The sequence below is a fragment of the Anastrepha ludens genome, chromosome 2 (assembly GCF_028408465.1).
Source record: "Anastrepha ludens isolate Willacy chromosome 2, idAnaLude1.1, whole genome shotgun sequence".
NCBI lineage: Eukaryota > Metazoa > Arthropoda > Insecta > Diptera > Tephritidae > Anastrepha > Anastrepha ludens.
In genome coordinates this window covers 164,347,810-164,368,723 of record NC_071498.1, presented here as the reverse complement: position 1 = coordinate 164,368,723, position 20,914 = coordinate 164,347,810, and the positions used below count along the sequence as shown (strand labels likewise).

The 20,914-nt window shown below is 35.8% G+C and overlaps 4 protein-coding genes across 9 annotated transcripts; 2 read left to right on the top strand and 2 right to left on the bottom strand.

Moving 5' to 3' along the window:
• Positions 1 to 493: 493 nt before the first annotated feature.
• Positions 494 to 2,561, top strand: LOC128855757 (nucleoplasmin-like protein). The gene is made up of 3 exons (XM_054090918.1): positions 494 to 708; positions 825 to 964; positions 2,073 to 2,561. Exons 1-3 carry the CDS (start codon positions 687 to 689, stop codon positions 2,367 to 2,369), a joined length of 459 nt encoding a protein of 152 aa, XP_053946893.1. The 5' UTR covers positions 494 to 686; the 3' UTR covers positions 2,370 to 2,561.
• Positions 2,562 to 2,700: 139 nt separating this feature from the next.
• On the bottom strand, positions 2,701 to 7,154 carry LOC128855755 (ADAM 17-like protease). 3 transcript variants are annotated; one of them, XM_054090916.1, is made up of 14 exons: positions 6,916 to 7,151; positions 6,621 to 6,860; positions 6,435 to 6,556; positions 6,244 to 6,385; positions 5,967 to 6,184; positions 5,842 to 5,901; positions 5,636 to 5,770; positions 5,363 to 5,501; positions 4,854 to 5,089; positions 4,283 to 4,749; positions 4,111 to 4,207; positions 3,946 to 4,051; positions 3,725 to 3,884; positions 2,701 to 3,589 (listed from the first exon to the last, which is right to left on the bottom strand). In XM_054090916.1, exons 1-14 carry the CDS (start codon positions 6,992 to 6,994, stop codon positions 3,553 to 3,555), a joined length of 2,238 nt encoding a protein of 745 aa, XP_053946891.1. In that variant the 5' UTR covers positions 6,995 to 7,151; the 3' UTR covers positions 2,701 to 3,552. The 3 variants fall into 3 exon arrangements, with proteins under 3 accessions (XP_053946891.1, XP_053946890.1, XP_053946892.1); XM_054090915.1 differs by lacking the exon at positions 2,701 to 3,589 and having other exon boundaries at positions 3,607 to 3,884; positions 6,916 to 7,153; XM_054090917.1 differs by lacking the exons at positions 2,701 to 3,589; positions 3,725 to 3,884; positions 3,946 to 4,051; ... (1 more) ...; positions 4,283 to 4,749; positions 5,363 to 5,501 and having other exon boundaries at positions 4,960 to 5,089; positions 6,916 to 7,154.
• Positions 7,155 to 10,030: 2,876 nt separating this feature from the next.
• On the top strand, positions 10,031 to 15,423 carry LOC128855754 (cysteine protease ATG4D). Of its 4 annotated transcripts, XM_054090914.1 has the most exons (8): positions 10,032 to 10,288; positions 10,435 to 10,705; positions 10,772 to 11,494; positions 11,626 to 11,821; positions 11,891 to 11,967; positions 12,242 to 12,511; positions 12,592 to 12,788; positions 14,116 to 15,423. In XM_054090914.1, the coding sequence occupies exons 1-8, from the start codon at positions 10,286 to 10,288 to the stop codon at positions 14,407 to 14,409; spliced, it is 2,031 nt and encodes a 676-aa protein (XP_053946889.1). In that variant the 5' UTR covers positions 10,032 to 10,285; the 3' UTR covers positions 14,410 to 15,423. The 4 variants fall into 4 exon arrangements, with proteins under 4 accessions (XP_053946888.1, XP_053946886.1, XP_053946889.1 ...); XM_054090913.1 differs by having other exon boundaries at positions 10,031 to 10,252; positions 10,435 to 11,494; XM_054090911.1 differs by having other exon boundaries at positions 10,031 to 10,288; positions 10,435 to 11,494.
• A 1,679-nt stretch (positions 15,424 to 17,102) lies between these two features.
• On the bottom strand, positions 17,103 to 20,694 carry LOC128855753 (protein O-mannosyl-transferase TMTC4). Its single transcript, XM_054090910.1, has 3 exons — positions 19,171 to 20,694; positions 18,195 to 19,112; positions 17,103 to 17,341 (listed from the first exon to the last, which is right to left on the bottom strand). Exons 1-2 carry the CDS (start codon positions 20,533 to 20,535, stop codon positions 18,324 to 18,326), a joined length of 2,154 nt encoding a protein of 717 aa, XP_053946885.1. The 5' UTR covers positions 20,536 to 20,694; the 3' UTR covers positions 17,103 to 17,341; positions 18,195 to 18,323.
• Between the last annotated feature and the right edge of the window lie 220 nt (positions 20,695 to 20,914).

Below are 20,914 nucleotides of genomic sequence, written 5' to 3'. Positions count from 1 at the left end.
ATATTATTTCACTTATAACGATAATATCTCCAAATTTCTTTACATCTTTATATTGCACAAGTTGTTGTTGTTGTAGCAGTATTTTTGCCCTGCCAGAGGGAGAGAGGTGTTAAATGAGTGGGTTTGATGGGGCATATGAAAAGGTGGTTAGTGTCGTGCGGGGTGCCTTGCACAAGTATTAATCTGTGCTATCCCGTACGCAAAATCAAATATATAGTATGAATGCCAGTTATTCATTGCTAGTTTAACTGGAAAGTATAGCTTAATTATTTTATTTATAACGAGGAAAAAAAAATTATTTTTCACGAAATAAAGAGCACTGGCTGCCAGGGCCTTCGGCATAGCTAAATTAATGCTGAACAACTGGCCCTGAGTGTGCCCATCACAATTTTAGTTGGACCTTTATAAGTACTCTGGCAGCACTACGAATTTAATGTTTCTTTTGCCGCCATTATTATTCGTGTTTTGCTTTAAGGCGGCTTTCCGCCTATCATTTGAAAACTTGCCTTGCACTTGAAAAGTTTTGATTTGTACTGGGTTTGCATTTACAGTTTTTGCTTTCTTCGTATACCAATTCGTGCGTGGTTGCTGACCTTACTTAGTTTGGCACGTGTATTTTTCAACGAAAACTATCGTAGGAAACCAAGTATTTTGCATTTACCAATCAAATAAAATTTGCATTAAAAATGGAACAGGAATCATTTTATGGTAAGCAAATATGCTAAATTTTATATAATTCCATTTCGCAGCATTGAACGAATGACAGTCATGGAATTTATAGCAGTCTTGTATACTTGTGTATAATTTTTTTATTGGTATTCTAGGAGAGACGCTGACTGGAGAAGAACCTTTGGCTCAATTTGAAATGGAAAAACCACACTCAAACGCGGACGATCAAAAATTGGTCATTAAGCAGATTTGTCTGGGCGCTGAAGCTAAAGAAGGAGAATTTAACGTAGTGCAGGTGAGTTTTCGCTTAAGGAATATTTCTTAAAAAGAAATCGGGGATTTCAATGTTCTTCAAATAATTTAGTTATTTATATGTACATACTATACAATAGATGATTGGCTATTTACCTATATTCTTGGTCAATGTCAGCAAAAAACTAGTTTTGTCGGTTGCTTAAACCGCGAATATTTAATTATTGGCTAATTAGTTGTAATATATCACAAATTGTGTACTGTTCAGAAAGCAACCCGAATAATCTCGCGCTAAAATACATATTTATATATGGTATATGTTTTTGTATGTAAATTTGTTTGTTTTTATAAACTGAACTTCTGGAAAAATCTAAAAATATTTACACGGACATTTCAAATGGCGAAAACGTTTTGCATGGAAAAGTCTAAACATATTTACATGGAAATCTCAAATGTCGGAAACGGTTTACTATTATTTTGAAACAACGATATTGTGAAAAGCAACTTATGAGAGAGTACGTTCGCGCGGCAGTCAAATTAATATATTCCAAATACATACATATATAGTGGCGCTTATACCCTTTTTTGAGTGCTAGGACGAGCTCCTGCTCCTATTTGGGGCGTGCGTCCTTATGTTTTTTCACAAATGGCGGGACCCTCACTTTTAAGCCGACTCCGAACGGAAGATGGTTTTTCATGAGGAGCTTCTTCATGGCAGAAGTACGCTCGGAGGTTCACCATTGCCTGCTGAGAGGCGATCGCTATTAGTAAACTAGCCCTGTCTAGTGTACCGTATCCCACTCCCAGGAAAAACTTTTTCTTCATTTTAGTATTTCACCGAGATTCTCTCTGAATGTTAGTCTCGCATCAATCCATTCGGGTATATTGGCAGTTTAATATATTCCAAATATATATTGGCGCTTTCACCCTTTTTTGGGTGTTTGACATTGCCTGCCGAGACACGACCGCTGTTAGAAATGTTATTCATTTGAATGTTTCACGGTGATTCGGTCCCCGCACACAACCATTCGGCTACGGCGATTACTCTCACTCGAGGAAAATCTAATATTTTAAATACATACGAGTATATATAAATATCTATTGACTATATATCATTTCACTAACCATGCTTTTTTTTTGTCTATTCGCAGGTTGAGGTCCGAACAAATCACAAAGAAACGCTTAAAGTCCCTATTGCAGTTCTCAAAGCTGGAGAAACCCGCTCTTTACGTCCCAATGTGGAATTCCTCAACACTTCAGTTACATTCAAATTAATTCAAGGTACAGGTCCTGTTCATTTGTATGGACAAAATTGGTATGGTCAAATCGCGATGGAAGAGTGCTACGAACCCGGATGGGGTCCAAATGACGAAGAAGAATATGATGATGAAGAGTACGAAGAAGCGTTGCCACCACCACAGACAAACGGCAAAAATAAAAGGAAATAAAAAACGTTTACAGAACAACATAAATTTAATACGAATTCAAAAATAAAAATTAAAAGTTAAAAATTTATTACATAAATTGATGTATGTAATAAACAAACAAACAAAAACTATTTTTGTACACCTAAGATAAGGTAATGACCATAGTAGGTAATTCTTAAAATAAATAATTTCCAACATCCAAAACAAATGAAATGAATTTTTGTGATTTGAGGGATGAAAACGGTGTACTTGAAAATATAACTTTTTAATAAAAAAAATATAGATATAAAATTGCACCGCTATCAATCTTTTTTTTTATATTAGAAAAAAGTAATTCAATTTTACTGTACAACTTGCATTTATTTCCTTTTATAGTAATATAGAAATTCTATTTAATAAGAGATTTTCTTTCGAAACGTAAACCGGCTATGTAGTATTTATTCGATAATTACTATTAATTACTTGAAAAGGTGTTGGAGACAGAACGTTTTCCTTTTGTTTTGTTACCAACTCCTAACTAAGCTAAATACAAGAATATGCCACGAAAGAAATATATATACATATATTCTTTAGAATAAATAAAACAATTTGATCCTAAAGAAAGATATTCTTAATATTGTTGAACACGATTTATAAAATTTGTTGTGTACATACATATGTACAATATACTAAATACAGCCTTGACAAACAAGTATTTGTACCTTGATAATTTCACTTCGGAAATCACGGTGAGGTGGTAAAAGTTAAGGCAATTTGGCTACCGTGATTGGGTTGTTAATGAAGATAGTAGTATTTTTATAAGATAGGGAATATAGAGTATAATCAACCAAATGCAAAAAAGTTTTAAATTTACTGATTCACTGATAACAGGTGTGAAATGATAATGAATTAGGCAGTACAAAACGAAGTGAACGAATTCAGTTGAGAGCTACGTATTAAACAAAATAAGCGAAAATTATGTTTTCGAATTCGTAGGGGGGAAAAAATAATGGGTAAAATATTAAATAACCAAATAGTCCAAATACTTTCAGTCAAAGCTATAAGCTATTTACACGTACATATTTGTAAAAGTTGTGTGCGCCTCATCTAAATCCTATTTACAATGATTTTGATAATTTGCATGTACCCGTATGCCCGCCGAATTTCAAATGAAGTCCCTTACATTTAACAAAGCACTCCGCTGCACTCCATTCGCCGGAACAGTTTACATGCGCGTCACAGATATTTTTTGACGCGGCACTCTGGAAACAATAATAAACCAAATTTTCATTTTCAACGTTAGTGTCTTATAAGTATGAAGCTATATTTGAAGTACATATGTATGTTAATTGCTTTCGCATGCAGACCGCGATGCATGCGCTCGCGCACACACGCACCTGATGTGTATAACGCGTCGTCGGTCGCTGGGATGTATTAGATCGAGCTTCTGACTCCATTCCAACCGTTTAATTTCATGGCGCATTTTTTTCCGATCGAAATATGAAATCACACAACTGGCAGGTATCCAAAATATTGATGTGATGACAACAACGGCCACTGGGAATGGTATGTAGGGTAAATAAACAATTTAATTTCCAATATTCAACATTTTACTTACTGACAATATTGTCTTTTAAAAAGCGCAAAACGCGATTAATATTTATCTCCTCGATAATGTCCCAAAATCGTTCGACTACATCTTGTATCGTTTTCTCGCATACACCCTGAAATAGCACACATTCGATTAGATCAAAAGCATTATGATAATGCTTTAATAATTTACTTTATTGCAGAATCCTTGTATACACGGAGTGCCGTCAGGCAACATATCTGGTGGCTCTACCGGGAAGCATGTTTCATTTATGCTCATGCGGCAGCAGCTGAAATTTTTGGGAAAATAATTATTAATATACTAAATAGCTGAATTTTATTGCTGCATATCGTGTTATATTTACCGTTTGCATGCATCCTGAATGATGTCGCACATACAGCTCTGCAAACCCTGCGTCTCGCAGTACGGTATGCACTTGCCGTTTCGACATTGGCCACGCTCTTGGCATATTGTGCCGTCTGGCATTGGCGGCGATTTTGGACACTCGGCATGCGAGCCCGAGCAACGTGCCTCCTGCTCGCAGGTGGCATACTGTGCGTCTCGACAGTTCATACCGGCCGAGATGAATTGGCAGCTTTGGCAGCAAGGCGAATTTTTATCGCTACACGAGGCACCCTGATTGCGACGCAATTTGCAGTTCTTATCACAACACGCATCATTGTCTTCAGTACCCAGGAGACCGGCGTCACATTGCTCGTCACCCTCAACCCGCAAATTGCCACAAAATGATTCTTCGGGCTCAGAGAAGCAACGACCTGATTTTGCTTGCAACACTTTACGTATCGAACGCAGAGAACACGGGGAGAATTTCTATTCAAAAATATATATATGTACATTAGTATATATACTTAAAGATATGTACATAAGAGTATTTAACAAATTCATTCAATAATTATATAGGCACTTTTTTTTACCTTATTATTGACGTCATATCCGCTCACAGAATAGGTATACATGAGAAAACTTCCACCTTGTGAGGCACTGGGTGAGCATTCTGGTATGTCCGGATCGTGCTCGGAACCCCAATTATGACCGAACTCATGTGCAGTCACCAAATCTGCTTCACGCGTAATGACACGCTGTCCATAGTGATTGCGCGAACTACTCAATCCAGAGTTTAAATACAGGGTGTAACCATTTTTGAAATACTCTATTGGATAGAAAACAAAAAGTGTTAACATGAAATTAATTTGCATTTTAAAGCATTATATTCATGCAGTAAATATAAAGTAAATAAAATTAAAAGTAAATTGTGCTTAAAAAACTTGTTTAAAACCATAATTAAGTTGCAAATTGTTCACACATTTTTCCAACATACGCAAGAATACAAATTAAACAACAATTTCAATATTGACCACAAAATTCATAAAAAAAAGTTTTGCTAAGCCAAAGGAAATAATATTATTTTTTTTTATTTAGTAACCTGGTGTACAAATTCCACCAACGGAATTGCGACGGGGAGAACCCACATAAGCCAAACCTAGTATACCGCCTTCAAATTTTAGATCAGTAAAGAGATGTGCTAAGCAAAAATCTTTATGACTATACTCCCGCGAAAACACCTACGTATATCCATATATTGTAATGTTATGAGATGAGAAGAAAGAGCAGAGAAAGCATTTTGATTACCTCAATGTCATTAAAGCCTACAGTGAGTCGGAGCCTGTATTCTACACATAAACAAAATTGCACTCACCTCTAATAAATTGCGTACATCCCATTTTTCGCGAATCATATTGTAATGAGCTTCTCCGCCACGCAGCCGTGTTGGTTCCGAGTGCACTACGATTTTCTTTATCACGAAACCCATGCCTTTAAAACCTTCCTGATCCTAGAATATAAAATATATTGGCAAATTAAATATAATATCAAATCTGAAAAATGTCACTTCTTTCTGCTTACTGTTCGATCTTGCCACACAGTGTCGTTATATATTTTATGCACACGATCAATCAGACTTATCTGATATAAGAGAGAAGAACGACAAATTAAAAAATGAGGCTTAAACTACTTTTATAACAAAATACCAAGTAATTTATTGTTGTTTTTGTGTTCCCACCACCCATTTCTTGAAAGAAACGGTAATCGGCCACCAGCAACAGGGGGCAGCGAGTTTTTGTGGGCGTGTATTCATACTGATCCGCTTGCCGTTTTTTACGTTTACGCGCATTGCGCCCTCCGTTCTCCTTATGTATCGTCCGTGTGTTTTCGTCATTTTCATCTTCTTCGTCATCGGTTTCTAATTCTGTGTAAAGAAGTCATTAGTAATTTTTTATACCATCATATTCAACATTTTGGTCATACCTAATCCTTCTTTGACATAACCGCATGTCATAGGTGCCCCACCCTGGCCATTCCCATTCTTATTCCAATTAAACTTCACATCAGATGTTCTGTAGGCTACCATGGTTTTCCTCGCAGACAATGGCAAGTGACGCCAAGATGGCTTTAGGAGCAAAAATTAAAAAAGAACTAACTACCAAACTTCAACTCACCTCTACGTGATATGTTTCGTCCGGTAGATTTATGGACATGGTCATCAAACCATCGTCAATATGCGCCCGAACAGACGATTCCATTTCACCGAATACGCGTCCGGTGTAAAAACTATCATGATCTATATAAAAGCACGGGATAGTTGTAATCAATAACAAAGTCGTATCTATTGAAAATGTATTTACCTAGATGCACCACTGTCTCGTTTCCATCGCCATCTACAGTATACGCTTTGAAATTACTGTGCAAGACCTCCCGATGCGGGTGCAATATTAATCGAAAATTTTTGCCTAACGTCTTGAATTCTACCTCTTTGATCACGTTATAGGGGTGTGAACTCTGTTTAATTCCGCGCTTAACGATTTTGTGTCTACAATCTTCGCTGCGAAGTATCTCATAATGCCGCAGAGTTCTATGAAGTGTGGCTGCGAACCAATTTTATTATTAACGCAAACTTTAACGCTCATAGTGTCTACTTACATGCATTCTGGAGAAAAATTATCAATAAAATTACTAATAAAGCACAATTTCCATGAAAACCTCTAAGAACTGTTGTCATTTTCACTAATTTTCGCACAATATTGATTTTTTGCGCAAACTGCTTTGTTGCCACCTGATATGTGAAATCTACATATTGTGATAAGTGAGAAATACACAAGTGGCAGCACTTTCTTTCACTGGAATTTGTATATTTAGCGTATGTGCGCCCGCAGCCAGTTATTACATACGACAAACGAGTTTTCAGTGAAATGATTGTAAACAAAACAATTTCAATGCAAAGTGGCAAAAAGAACCATAGCGGATATAAACAAAGACTTTTGGTGTAAATGTCAAAACAAAACAATAACAGCTGCTACACACATAAAAGAGTAGAACAAGGAATGGAAAATAGAGAATACAGTGTACGAATTCCCTAACATTTCTATATCTCTTTCGGCAAATGCAATGAAAATTTGAATTTCAAATAACTGTAATATATTCTTATGACCCTTGTAATCGCATTACCGGGCATACCGGTTCTTTATTGGCTTAAGTTTTTATTTATTTATTCAATTAAGGAGTCAATGAATCATCATTTGGTGTTGTAGCTCTTTGAGCTTTGGCCTGCAAGACGACTTTTAGCCATTTCTTGCGTTCGCGTGCTGTCTTCTCTCAATTTCTTACTATTGTTGGAAAGGTCTCTGCTACTCTTTTTTTCTGTAGATGCAGATGTATGAATGTGGTTTGTACTTCAACCTCAGGATTTTTGTGCCCTCTACTCGTCACAGTACCTCATATAAGCCCAGTTCCCTTATTAAGCTCAGGATAGAGCTGAGTTGGATTGAGCGTATGTACCTTTCCTCTGGCTGCAGTTGGCCAAGATGTCTCAATCTTCTCCGGGCTACAGCGCTACATTCTAGGAGAAGGTGCATCTTCTGTAGTCTGTGTCTTCCTCAGCTTCGTGCGCTTGTCACCTTCGTATCTAGTAATCTCTCCTGTGTGCCTCTCTCTTCTCTTGGGACTTTATAAATCTCACTAGCAGTGAGTATAATATATAAAATAAAATAATTAAAATACTTGTAAAGGAGATTAAAAAAAATCATAAACCAATTGTTTGAAAATGAAAAACGATTTTCAAAGCGCTTAAAGATTTCTGGTGGGAATTTAAATTAATTAATAGGCATCTCAGTTCATAGGCGGTGTTGGAATCTGAAGCTCATAGATTACGTAGTGCAAAGCATAATCATATGTATAATATGGAGACCAGATGAAAGAAGTGTATACAAGTTTCGAACAAGAAATGACATATACAAAAGCTTTGGAGTATGCGGGTCAGTGAAATCGGAACTGTGACGCCTAATAAAGGAAAGCGTGCCACACAACTTATACAATATATAATAAAATTAATAAGTTTAACGAAAGTATATTTTGTATCGAAGATTATATCCAGGCCTTTTATATAATTTACTTGCAATAGGAGCGACACATATAGTATATGTGATTAGAGGTGCTAATGATACTGCAGCATTTAGAAACGTCGCACTTGCGATAGATAGTTTACCCCAATTGCAAACATTATTAATAGCGATCTGCTTGATTGCGATTGATAAACACAAAAAAAAAAAAAAATAGCGATATTAGGATGCTACCATGCGGAACACAAGCAAAAACAATTCAACGATGATTGTGTAAGTAAGAGAGAAACCATCTTAAAAAGACTGACTCAAACCAATAAAGGCTATTTTTTTTAGAGAATCACATGGGAGAACCTTTCGAAAGCCGTAGAAAAGTCAATATAAATGGTGTATATGAAAATGTTTATATATGAATACTTGAAGTTTGCCTTATTCGATTCGTTCCGTGAACGCCGGTTCGTCTATGGTGACTGTTTTATGTCGAGCGGCATATGGTTATTATGAACAGATTTCAGAAATTAATTTGGAGGATTGATATTGCCTTCCGAGGGACGAACGAATTATAAAACATGACAACCGCAGCCGCCACTGGTATAATAAGTTCAACAGCATGAACAAAGTCAAAGTATTTATTTTTTCATTGTTTCAATAGAATTAACTAAATGTCCCACTGTACTGAAATAATTGGAAAAATGAGAGCAAACGTGTTCGCGCATAAAATTGCGACTAACTTCCCAGCAAGTAACATAGGAATGCATTACATTTAGAACTACTTATGTAATTAAATATTTCGGCCTAAAAAATAGTGCTTTCTTTGGAAACGAGGAGGTAATGTAATAAGAAAAAAAAAAAAACAATTTTATATGCGATTAGCGCATGTATTTCCATTTTCGTAAAGGTACAATACGGAATAATATAATAATTGTACGTTTTTGTTTTGGTACCGTTATATGCGCTTTCATATCGGCTTCATGATATTTGTTTTGGAAAATTACAATTAATAGCTCATTATGTGTTGGAACTTGAAACGATTTCATGGTTCTTTCAGTTGAGTTGGTTCGAGTTAATAAAATATAAATAATTAATTAATTAATTTAATTTTAATGTTATACTACTTTCAGCTTTAGGGTCAAAATATGTTTAAATCTAAATTAGAATTGAAATTTTGAAAAACTGACACCATGTGTAACCAGCGACCTCAAAAATGTAATAGAAATAATTTGCAATTTATTATATAATATAATTCTAAAACGTATCAATAACAGCCCAAGCCAGTGATGATTTTTTAAGTAGAGGTGTACGTATTCCAGTACCTTTTGACGATCCTGATGAAAATAAGCTGATTGACTGAATCGAGTTATGAATTTATGTCGAACCGAGTTTCTTAATAATGAGATGTAGATATTCTCAGTGATCCCATTTTCTTTGACTTTTCTTTCATTAATTCATGATATGCTGCACACATATTGCAAATCTTATTGTTTTCCTTTGCTTTGTTAAACAAACTTTCAATATATCTGAGTATTAATAAGAAGTACAATAACAACATTGTTAAAATGATTTTTTTTCCTTTGAGGAGGGTATGGTTAGGTAGTCAATAACGTTGCATTGTGTTGAAAGTATATTTTTTCGGCGACTTGGTACAATTTTGAAATGTCAAGTACCGTCACTGCTACAGATAATTGACTACTCCTCGCTTCTCCTTTAGTGTGTTTTTCTACTGGGTTTTTTCGCTACCATTTTGCATTCGCATTAACATTCGCAAATAAATTTTTGGGCAAATTTTGGTAAAAAGTGCTAATTAATATTCATAGTATTCTTATCACAGAACAACACCAACGAAGAGGCGTGGAAAACAAAAATACGCATACACGAAACGCAAACAAATTTGGTAATCAATTAGAAGAGGCGCATCGGGCCAGGTACTCTACATAGCAGATAAGCAGGAACAACAAATGGTATGAGAAATATTTCATATCTATAAGATTGGTGTGTTCTTCATTTTTGAACAATTAGTCACTATTTAAAAAAAAACTATTTTAAACAAATTTCCGATTACACTATCTGAAGCATATTCTTGAGTACTATCGAAATTTTTACACAGATGAGCTACGATGGATTACTGTCACTGTCGCAGTTGACAGACGAGAAGTTAAACCTTATACAAGGGCGCGATCCTCCGTCAGCGGCACCGACGGCTGGAAAAAGTGCAACAAACACGGAAAATAATCATGCTGGTGCGAACAAAAATTTAGGTACTCAGCCCGCTGCACCTACACTTGTCGATGTCACAGTCGAAGAAGAAGAGCAAGCAGCAGCAATACAAACGATTCAGTTGCCTTTAGGCAGTGGCGAGAGCAACAATGCTGATTCAGGTATGAATTTGAGTACAACGACCGCAGCAGCTGCAACAACATTAACACCACTTACCACATCGGCAGACGTATCGAACGCGGAAACGTCAGCAGCGCAGCGAAAGGTTTCGGCCTCATCCCGATTGATGAACGCATTCCAGCTATTATATTCGAGTGCAACTACTGCGAACCCATCCACTGACACGGACGAAGCAGATATTGGTACGAGTTCAACAAACGGAATGTCTGTTGGAAGTCGTACACCGCATAAGGGTATGGAATCCAAACTACTATCAATGTGGCATAACGTGAAATATGGATGGAGTGGAAAAATAAAGCCAAATTTTTCTAAAGAGCAGCCTGTTTGGCTTCTAGGCCGCTGCTACCATCGTAAATATACGCCACCATCGTCCATGGAGAGCTCAACAGAATTGAGTACAACTGCTGGCGTTATCACACCAAATGTAACTAGCAGCGTATGCGAAACTGCTGAACAATATGTGCCTGTTGATAGCACCATACTCGCTAGCAATGTATATCCAACTCTCAATCCACATGAAGTTGATGAGATAGTTGTGCCGCAGGAATTAGGTATGGATGCAGTTGAAAATCAAGTGGCTGAACATCCATGGGAGGAGGGTATCGAGGGATTCCGACGTGATTTTTACAGTCGAATTTGGATGACTTACAGGCGGGAATTCCCCACAATGAATGGCTCAAATTACACATCCGATTGTGGTTGGGGATGTATGCTGCGTAGCGGGCAAATGTTGTTGGCTCAAGGCCTCATTTGTCATTTCTTAGGCAGAAGTAAGTGAAAAACCAAAAACAATTTTTCATATTTATGTACAAAGCTAGTAAATTTAGATAAAAAAAAATGTTGTATAACAAAAAAATATTTGTAATCCGATTTTCTTGTAAAACTCATTGCCTTTTGACAGGTTGGCGTTATGATCCAGAAACACAATTGCATTCTACGTATGAAGACAATATGCATAAAAAAATTATAAAATGGTTCGGTGATAGTTCTTCTAAGAGCAGTCCCTTCTCTATACATGCGTTAGTTAGCTTGGGCGAAGAAATGGGCAAACGGCCAGGTGATTGGTATGGTCCAGCATCGGTTTCATATCTCTTGAAGTAAATATCTCATCATGTGCATACAAAGTCATGGATTGCTTAAATAATCTTTATTAAACTAATTTACAGGCAAGCGCTAAAAACGGCGGCTCAAGAAAATGTTGACTTCGATAACATAGCAATTTATGTAGCTAGGGATTGTACAAGTAAGTTTGAGACAATGTACCTTATATATTTTTCCGTTTTTTTTTTAATTAAATTTTAATAAATTTCGTATGTGATTTAATAAGTGCGCTATCAATGTCAAAATCCATGTAAAGAGTATTGACATAAATACATTATTAATATATTTCATACACTCATGGAATAGTTCTTCTTTGAAGCACTTATCGCTGATAATAAATGATAATTTATTCGATACTTATGTATAAGTAAATATTAAATTGTGCACTTTAATCAATCATTACTTATCTTTCGTAGTTTATATGCAAGACGTTGAAAAGGAGTGCCGCATACCGGAACCCTCCCCAAAGAAACATGTGCCGTGGCAACCAACACGTCGCACTGAAACGCCGAAATCGCAGAAACAACAATGGAAATCGTTAATTTTATTAATTCCACTACGTTTGGGTACAGATAAATTGAATCCTGTCTATGCGCATTGTTTAAAACTGCTACTGAGTACGGAATACTGCATTGGTATAATCGGTGGCCGACCAAAACATTCGCTATATTTCGTTGGATACCAAGGTATACGTGTATGTGTGTATTAAATGCTTTTTAAAAAACTTAATTTTTTTTTTTTTTTTTTTTTTTATTTTATCTGTTAGAAGACAAAATGATACACCTGGACCCCCATTACTGTCAGGAGATGGTTGACGTTAATCAGGACAATTTCTCCTTGCAATCATTTCATTGCAAATCACCGCGAAAATTAAAAACATCTAAAATGGATCCAAGTTGCTGCATTGGCTTCTATTGTCCCACAAAAACCGATTTCGATAACTTCATGGAAAGTGTACAACTCGTAAGTAACTATTAACTAGTAAAAGTATAAATGTATTACGTTTATACTTAATTAAGCCAACGTGTTAAGGCTTAGACGTCCCGGGCCTAAAGTTTTTCTTCAACACGTTCAAAATTAGCTTTTGTTCATCAACGTAATTTCCATCAAGAACAACGCAATCATTCCAGCGCCGCTCTAATATTTCAATACCACTTTTGTAGAATGATTTATGTTTTGTCTCAAAATAGGCCTCCGTTTCAGCGAGAACCTTTTCGAGCGAAATTTCTTACCGGCTAGCAATTTTTTAGGTCTGCGAATAGCCAGTAGTAGTCGCTGGGCTCAAAATCTGGCGAATACAGTGGATGTAGGAGCAATTCGAAATTCGATTCGTGTATTTTTGCCATTGGTTTGATTGACTTGTGACACGGTGCGTTGTCTTGATGAAACAAAATTTTTTTCTTTGCCATATGCGGACGTTTCTTTGGAATTTCGGCCTTCAAATGCTCCAATAGCGCTATATAATATTCACTGTTCATAGTATTTCCCTTCTCAAGATAGTCGATGAATTTTACAAGATACACATCCCAAAATACCGAGGACGAGGTTCGCCAGTTGCTGTTCACTCAAATGACGATCGTTTTGATTCCGGAGTGAAGTGATGGATCCATGTTTCATCCACTTACATATCGACGCCGAAATTCCGGTTTATTACGTTTAAACATGGCCAAACACTGCCCAGAATCATCAACACGTTCGTGTTTTTGGTCAACAGTGAGCAAACGCGCCACCCACTTTGAACAGAGTTTTCTCATAGTCAAATGCTCATGCAATATAAAGCCAACACATTCTTTTGATAGTGTTACGATGTCAGCTAACTCACGCTTCTTCACTTTTCGATCATTCACAGCGATTTTGTGGATGTTTTCGATGTTTTCTGGTGTTACCGCCTCTTTTTGACATCAACTGCGTTGTGCATCATCGGTGTCCCTATGACCACGTTTGAAGTTAGCAAACTATCATTTTATTGTTGTTTCAATACTTTTCAAGTCATTGCTTCGCTTGAACGGTATTTTTCCCATCAAGAATCAGTGTGACATTGAAACAGGAAACTCTTTTTGATCCATTGTTTTGAAAATAGCAGAAGTAGCGTCACTCTTAGCACAATACCTCACGAACTAATTAATAGAAAGTCATGAAATTTTAACAACTCTTTTTTTAAGGTTAGTACTAACTGCCATCTATGTGCTAGGTCCGGCACTTTTCGACCCATGTGTTAGTTGATGTACCCTATTTGTTTGACCGCATATAACCCATGTAAGGAATTACTTATGTTTGCTTTTTTTTACAGTATCTGCACCCAATGCGTTGTGCCTCCGGAACAGTTCAACCTATCAACTCGTCCAATACCAGTGGGCAAAGCGAGGGTGCTCAATGTGTTGAAATAAACTACCCGCTCTTCACATTCTCACGCGGACAATGCCTAGATGAAGAATGGGATTCAATCGATGAGTCTCTTTATAAACCATTGCAACGGCAAGTTACACAAATGAAGCAGGAACTCGATTTACAAAGCAATAGCGTTACTTATGTTAGTGCACACGATGACGATGATGAAGAAACTGAGGAATTTGTGTTGCTTTAAAAGAAAAATTTCGAATACCTTCGTCCAATGTGTAGAAGTGCAGAATTCATCCCATTTTCAATTATTTTCATTCGATTTATAAAAATTCTTTTTACGGGTTATTTCCTAATATTTTAGATGCCTCATGTACATGCACACATACATACATATTAGTATTTTATAAGTCAAGCGCCTGCATTATGTAATTGTACAAATAAGTTGTAACCATAATAATTATTTATACTAACATTTATTATTGTTTATAATACAATAACTAATTATGTTTCTCTTACTCCCCTGGATCCATCCTAAGAGCGTACCGTCGAAGTATCTCAAATTGAAAGACTTAATTTTTTTCTCATATCTAATTTAATATACACAGTTACAGTGTGACCTGTTTACGCATTACAACTGGAATTCATTTGCTTTCATTCAAAATATACATATTTGTTTCATTCATATTCCAGAAAACTACGAGGGGAGTGTGCGTAAAACAAAAACAATAAACAAGTAGTTTGCCAAGCAATGATTAATGAAAAATAGTGTGATCACTTCTGAGTTTGTGCTTGAGATGAAAGTATTGTGCATTATAAATAATTAAACGTTAGTGCAAGTTTGTGATCCAATTATTTATTGTACTTTATTGATTTAGTGTAGTAATAGCAGTTTCGGTAAACGCTGAAACTAATTCCATCTCTTATTTTGGCTACATATTTCTCTAGCTGAATGTGGAGCCATAAAGAATTCAACATTTCGTTTTGAAACGTTACAAATTTTTGAAATAGTACTACAAATATACATACATACATACATATATGTTTAGACCATAATCACTAGTTGTTAAATTTGCGGTGAATTAATATTTCTGCGTATAAAAATCGCCTTTATAGGTATGAAATGCATTCTCTCAAAATTAAAACCATTGCATTGTAAAGTGTTGTATTTGTTTTTCATTTATGAAAAAATTTATTATTAAAAATAATTACTATTATTATTATTATTAGATTAAAAGTACTGACATATACTTATTAATGTACATAATAAGTGATAAATAAATTAACTATATACTGTATTTGTTCGGCTTTTGACATTTTTCGTTTAAGGGGTTAGGGGTAGTCAGAATTTTCAAAAAATTGGATTTTTTGTTTTACATTTTCTTAAAGTGTAATATCTTAAAAAAAGTGTGGGAAAATTTGAAGTGAATTCGACAAATATAGGGTTTTTAATAAGAGGTGTTATTTTGTTATTGAAAGAAAAATGCTATTTTAATATAAATGATCGGATGTTTATTTCATTATAAAGAGGAAGGTATGCCGTTAATAGTGGAAAATAACATCAGGCAAATGACCACCACGACCACGCTTACAGGACAATATCCTTTTCATGAAATTTTCCATAACCGAATTGCAAAGTTGCTGCCCTATGTCCCCGATAGTCTCACGAATTCCATCTTTGAGGTCTTGAATCGACCCTGGGCTGTTAGCGTAAACGTTCTCTTTCACGTGGCCCCAAAGAAAAAAGTCACAAGGTGTTAAATCACAAGACCTCGGTGGCCAATTGTGATCACCTCTTCGAGAGATAACACGATCCGGAAACTTTTCCCGTAAAAGATCAATGGTTTCGTTGCTTGTGTGGCACGTAGCGCCGTCTTGTTGAAAAATACTATCTAATTCCGGCCATAAAAAATCGTTAATCATCTCTCGATAGCGCAATCCATTCACCTCTAACACCTGTTATTGAAAAACCCATTACTTTTCGAGTTATTCAACAATTAACAAAAGAGCTTTCAAGAGCAAGTAGCTAGCATCAGCTGCAAGCAACCGACTTATGAAAGTGACAGATAAGCGCACTAACGCTGCTAGGCAACAGCAAATCGATATTTGCTTAGAAGCTGCTATGATGACCGAAGAACTATTATATGACCCAGGAATAGATGACACAGTGTAAGTAATTAAAAAATTCGTGTAACTCTACATATATCGATAGCAAAACTTTAAATGCGTTTTTCTCAAAACTATGTTTTTTGAACTGGTGATCATTGTAACTTAAAAACGGCTTGGTAGATTTCAATAAAATTTATACGGCTTTTGAAAAACATAAAAGCTCATGCATGGTTGAAGGATTTTTTTTTTTAATTTCGATTTTTTTTTAACAATTAATTGTCAGTTTTTTTCTCGAAAATCTGAAAAATATTTCCTGGGGCCGCCATAATGTTAATTTTGAAAAAAGCTTCGATCAGGCATAAGATTATCAATTAATAAAACTAATTTCTAAGCAAAACAGATTAACGAAACCAATGTAAGACTGAGTCTTGTCAAGGCCCTATGCTCCCGAGTGGAGTGAACAGGAAAAAAAAATAATAATAATTTCTCTTGTCCGATTGATTTTAGATAAATCTCCAAGGACGTGTGATGATCACCACAAGGGACTTCTGGAGAAACGGGCTCCACACAAACAGCGATAACTTTTACAATTATTAATTTTGTTTTTTTGAAATTTTGCTAAAGTCAAGTCGAAACATGATGTATTAATGCTATGTTTTTTTATTTTTGTAAAATAAAGCAATTGACTAGCAAAAACAAAAATTTGAAAATCACCATTTTTCCGGGGCTCCGACTACTTCAACCCCTTAAAGGGTTAATAGCATACATATATGTATATACATACTATACTCACAAAAAACCGTTTTTGTAGTTAAATAATTAAAAGAAGTATATAAAGTAAGAATCTTATTTGTGTAGATGCTTAAGCTTCAATATAATAAAATTATTATTAGTTTGACTAGTTTGCTTTTAAAACCAACGAAGTCCTCCATATTGTTTCTCAGTGAAAGCAAAACTCATACGAATACATTCCCAAAAATGTTCCATATTTCGTGTCAAGTGATTGCCACAGTCCTTGCGTTTACTTTGAAAATGGTTGGGATTTACGAGATTCAGATGAGTACTCAACACTGTTAGAAGAAAGATTAAAAATTAAATTAACTATAAAGATTTATAAAAAAAAATATTAATAAAATATGGAAGCCCTCACTTTTTAACTCCACAAAATATCTACTAGAGGTTACATTTAAAAGAGGTTTGGAAAATGCGCTTAAACCAGTTTTTCGCTCAAAATATTCGCGAGTTTTACATAGCAGAAACAATTAATATACACTAAAATGCTCAAAATTATCGATAACATACATAAAAACTTCATAAAAAAAGTTTTTGAGTCCGCTTCGGCTTCGCTCGAATATACTGTCGATTTTTTAGAAAGCCTATAAAATTAAAATTAATTAAAGGCTGATGGCCTAGCCGCTAATGCTTTAAAATCATTGTGATTGTAATTCATTACTTTTCCAATTTTAAATAGAAATAAATAAATAAAATAAAATTAATTAATCAGTTTATTGCATGCCACAGAACGAACTGAGTGCTCTTGCGCACACGAAATCGTATTTCTCTACATGAAATATAGGAAATGCAAAGAAATAAAAATAAATAATTGGCGCGTACACTTCTGTTGGGTGTTTGGCCGAGCTCTTCCTCCTATCTGTGGTGTGCGTCTTGGTGTTCCATAAATAGAGAGACCTACAGCTTCAAGCCGACTCTGAATGGCAAATGGCTTTTATGAGGAGCTTTTTCGTGGCGATTTGCCATTGCTTGCCGAGGGCTGAACGTTATTAAAAAAAACTTGTTCTATTATTTAATGTACATGCACGAAGTTTCAAACCTACGCACTTCCGAATGGTAGTCACACACCAACCCGTTCGGCTACGACAACCTGTAATAAAATAAAGTTCATATAAAGATCAATATTTTTACCTGGAAGCAAATCACCGCATGAGATTATCGCAACTTTTCGGCAGACTACAGAAACCGTTTTTACTTTAAATCATAAGTAAATCCTTCGTTTTGTTGAGGGCTTTAATAATTTAAATAACCATACACTGCTTATATAGCGTCGGTTTTATTTGCCTTTTCTTTTCGTTTTCTCTTCAACAATTTACTAAGGTTTTCACGCGCAGTAACCGCTTTTTCTGGACTTAGTTTCAATGCATTTTGATAACTTTCAATTGCTTCGTTCAGCTTGTCCCAGCGATGGTATAAAACACCCAAATTGGTATGTAAGAGCACATTTAATGGTTCCGATTCTATAGCCATTTTGTAAAGGTCTTCTGCTTCCACATAACGCTTCAGTTTGCCGAAAACATTAGCACGTATAAACATAATATTTGTGTCGTTTGGTAAATGGCTTAACGCCTGTGTTGAAAGCCTTATGGCATCTTCGTACAAACCTCGATTATCCAGCATTGTGAGTATATTAGCCCAAGCTTTGGGCTGGCGTGGACGTAATGTTACTGCCTCTTGCCAATGATGCATTGCTTCGGAATGCATTTTCTTGTCGAGATAAAGATTACCCAAATTGTAATGACAAATTGCATAGTTTTTGCGATATTTTAATGCATTTTTGTAACTTCGTAGTGCATTTTTATAGTCTTTACGTGCTGATTGAACAATTCCCAAATTCATCCACGCCGCCGCAAAGTCAGGCAACACTTTTAAAGCATCCGTAATGTACTTTTCAGCGTTAGCTAAATCTCCCCGTTCACGATATAAATTTCCCAAATTCATAAGCGCTGATTCATATCGTGGGTACAGTTCGATTGCTTTGTGGTAATGTATCAGCGCATTGTCACGATCTAATCTATCCGTTGCTAGACGTGCTATATTATAATGCACCTAAAAAGAATTTATCTCAGTAATATTTTTTTTTTTATATTTTATTTCTCAAAAATACCTTTGCATTATTGGGGCAGACTTTTAATGCAGATGTAAATAATCGATCCTCTGATAACCATTGATTGGCGCGTTCACGTGTACGTAGCAATAAGCAGGCGAACAATAACATTAACATCCACTTAAATATGGATATTAGCCAAGGCTTTGTATTAGAACAATGGGCATAAGACAAAGCTTGAGCCACTAAGAAACAAAATCCGATAGAGGGAACATAAAGTACGCGCTCAGCTATCACGAAACCGACTTTAATAATGCCTGAGGCAGGCAGGAAAGGTATTACCATCAAGGCCAAACCAAATACGGGTGCAAAATTTTGTTTGTTATTGATAAGAGCAACAATAGTTAATGAGTACATTGCCAAAACTGCCTGCAAGCGTAAATCCCAAATGTTTGTAATTAGTTCAATGCAGCCCAATGCCCAATCAAAGCTAAGCCACTGCGGGTATAAAAGTATCCACCAGTTAATTACATACAGATAATTTTGAGAAAGAATACGTGTTAATGGATTGGCAGTAAACGCTATCGGATTATCCATTGGTTTGAAATTTGGACTCTGGAAATCTTGTAGCCATAGACGAAATGTAATTAATCCAATACTTCCGGCAGCCAAACCGAGGTTACGAAGTGAGCATACAAGCTTTAATTGTGTTCGCCAGGGATGTAAGTAAACTTGTGCACGGACGTAATCGACAAAAATATAAGCGATTGGAATAGTTATAGCCGTTTCTTTGAAAAATATTCCCACGGCTGTAAGTATGATGACGACCATATCGATTACTGAGCCAAAACGTGTTCTCACAAATGCTAGTAAAAGTGCCACCAAATACAGCAAACAGAATAGAAGTTCAGCCCTGCCAACCACACCGCCCACTGCTTCAGTATGTACAGGATGTATAGCGAAGAGCGCTGCTGCCATTGTGGCCACTTGAATATGATTAGTGAATTCAAAGCGGAAATGACGTAGGAGCCACCAAACTAGCAGGGTATTGATACAATGTAAAGCTAGATTAATGGCTTTCATGTGCTTGGCGCGCAGTCTAAATTGTCCATATTCTAAATGGAAGAGCAAGTTTGTTAGCGGACGATATGACTTATGCGAGTCGGCACTAAGAAGTGGCGTGCCCCAAAAATCATTCTTAAAAATCGCCGTCCAGTTAGTGGGCCGCGTCGTAACATCAGCATTCTTTACAATAGCTACGTTGTCATCAAAAACAAAACTTCCATTCAAAGCATGATAGTAACCGGCGAAACATAGAAGAATGAGCATGCATTGGTAGAGTAAAATCATAGCGGCGGAATCATTTTCTACATCTTTACAAGTTAGTTGCGGCTCCTGGCCGAATGTCGTTTTACTCTTCGTCATTGTAACCACAGTTCTTTCATTTCGCGTATTATATACACATTATATTATATATATTTTTTTACTTTTTAGTGTTCAAAAATGTACACAATTGTTTTATTGTTTACGCCTCTTTATCGGCTTTCTCGTTTAGTTTATTTCAGTGACGGAAACTAGAGATCACTAATTTTCGATATTTCGATTTCCAGGTTATGCCTTTCGTTTTATATCTATTATGTATAAGTTAATTTGAATTGACAACAATGCGCAACTTAACAGTCAATTTTAGTTTTTAAATGCCACCGTCAAGGATACAATTTCAAATTTTCGCTTCATTGACAATGTTGTAGGAAACAAATAATTTAAGGGGTTATATACAGTTAGAATTTTCAAAATCGATTTT

What these genes read in the sequence shown, in the direction of transcription:
- LOC128855757 (XM_054090918.1), top strand. Translation starts at nt 687, where the DNA reads ATGGAACAGGAATCATTTTATG. An exon ending in GGAACAGGAATCATTTTATG is followed by an intron (nt 709 to 824) that starts GTAAGCAAATAT and finishes TTGGTATTCTAG; the next exon opens with GAGAGACGCTGACTGGAGAA. An exon ending in GAGAATTTAACGTAGTGCAG is followed by an intron (nt 965 to 2,072) that starts GTGAGTTTTCGC and finishes GTCTATTCGCAG; the next exon opens with GTTGAGGTCCGAACAAATCA.
- LOC128855755 (XM_054090915.1), bottom strand. Translation starts at nt 6,994, where the DNA reads ATGACAACAGTTCTTAGAGGTTTTCATGGAAATTGTGCTTTATTAGTA. An exon ending in TTATGTCAAAGAAGGATTAG is followed by an intron (nt 6,185 to 6,243) that starts GTATGACCAAAA and finishes TTCTTTACACAG; the next exon opens with AATTAGAAACCGATGACGAA. An exon ending in TACAAGGATTCTGCAATAAA is followed by an intron (nt 4,052 to 4,110) that starts GTAAATTATTAA and finishes GTGCTATTTCAG; the next exon opens with GGTGTATGCGAGAAAACGAT.
- LOC128855754 (XM_054090911.1), top strand. An exon ending in TCGGTTTCATATCTCTTGAA is followed by an intron (nt 11,822 to 11,890) that starts GTAAATATCTCA and finishes ACTAATTTACAG; the next exon opens with GCAAGCGCTAAAAACGGCGG. An exon ending in TCATGGAAAGTGTACAACTC is followed by an intron (nt 12,789 to 14,115) that starts GTAAGTAACTAT and finishes TTTTTTTTACAG; the next exon opens with TATCTGCACCCAATGCGTTG.
- LOC128855753 (XM_054090910.1), bottom strand. Translation starts at nt 20,535, where the DNA reads ATGACGAAGAGTAAAACGACATTCGGCCAGGAGCCGCAACTAACTTGT. An exon ending in TCTGCCCCAATAATGCAAAG is followed by an intron (nt 19,113 to 19,170) that starts GTATTTTTGAGA and finishes AATTCTTTTTAG; the next exon opens with GTGCATTATAATATAGCACG.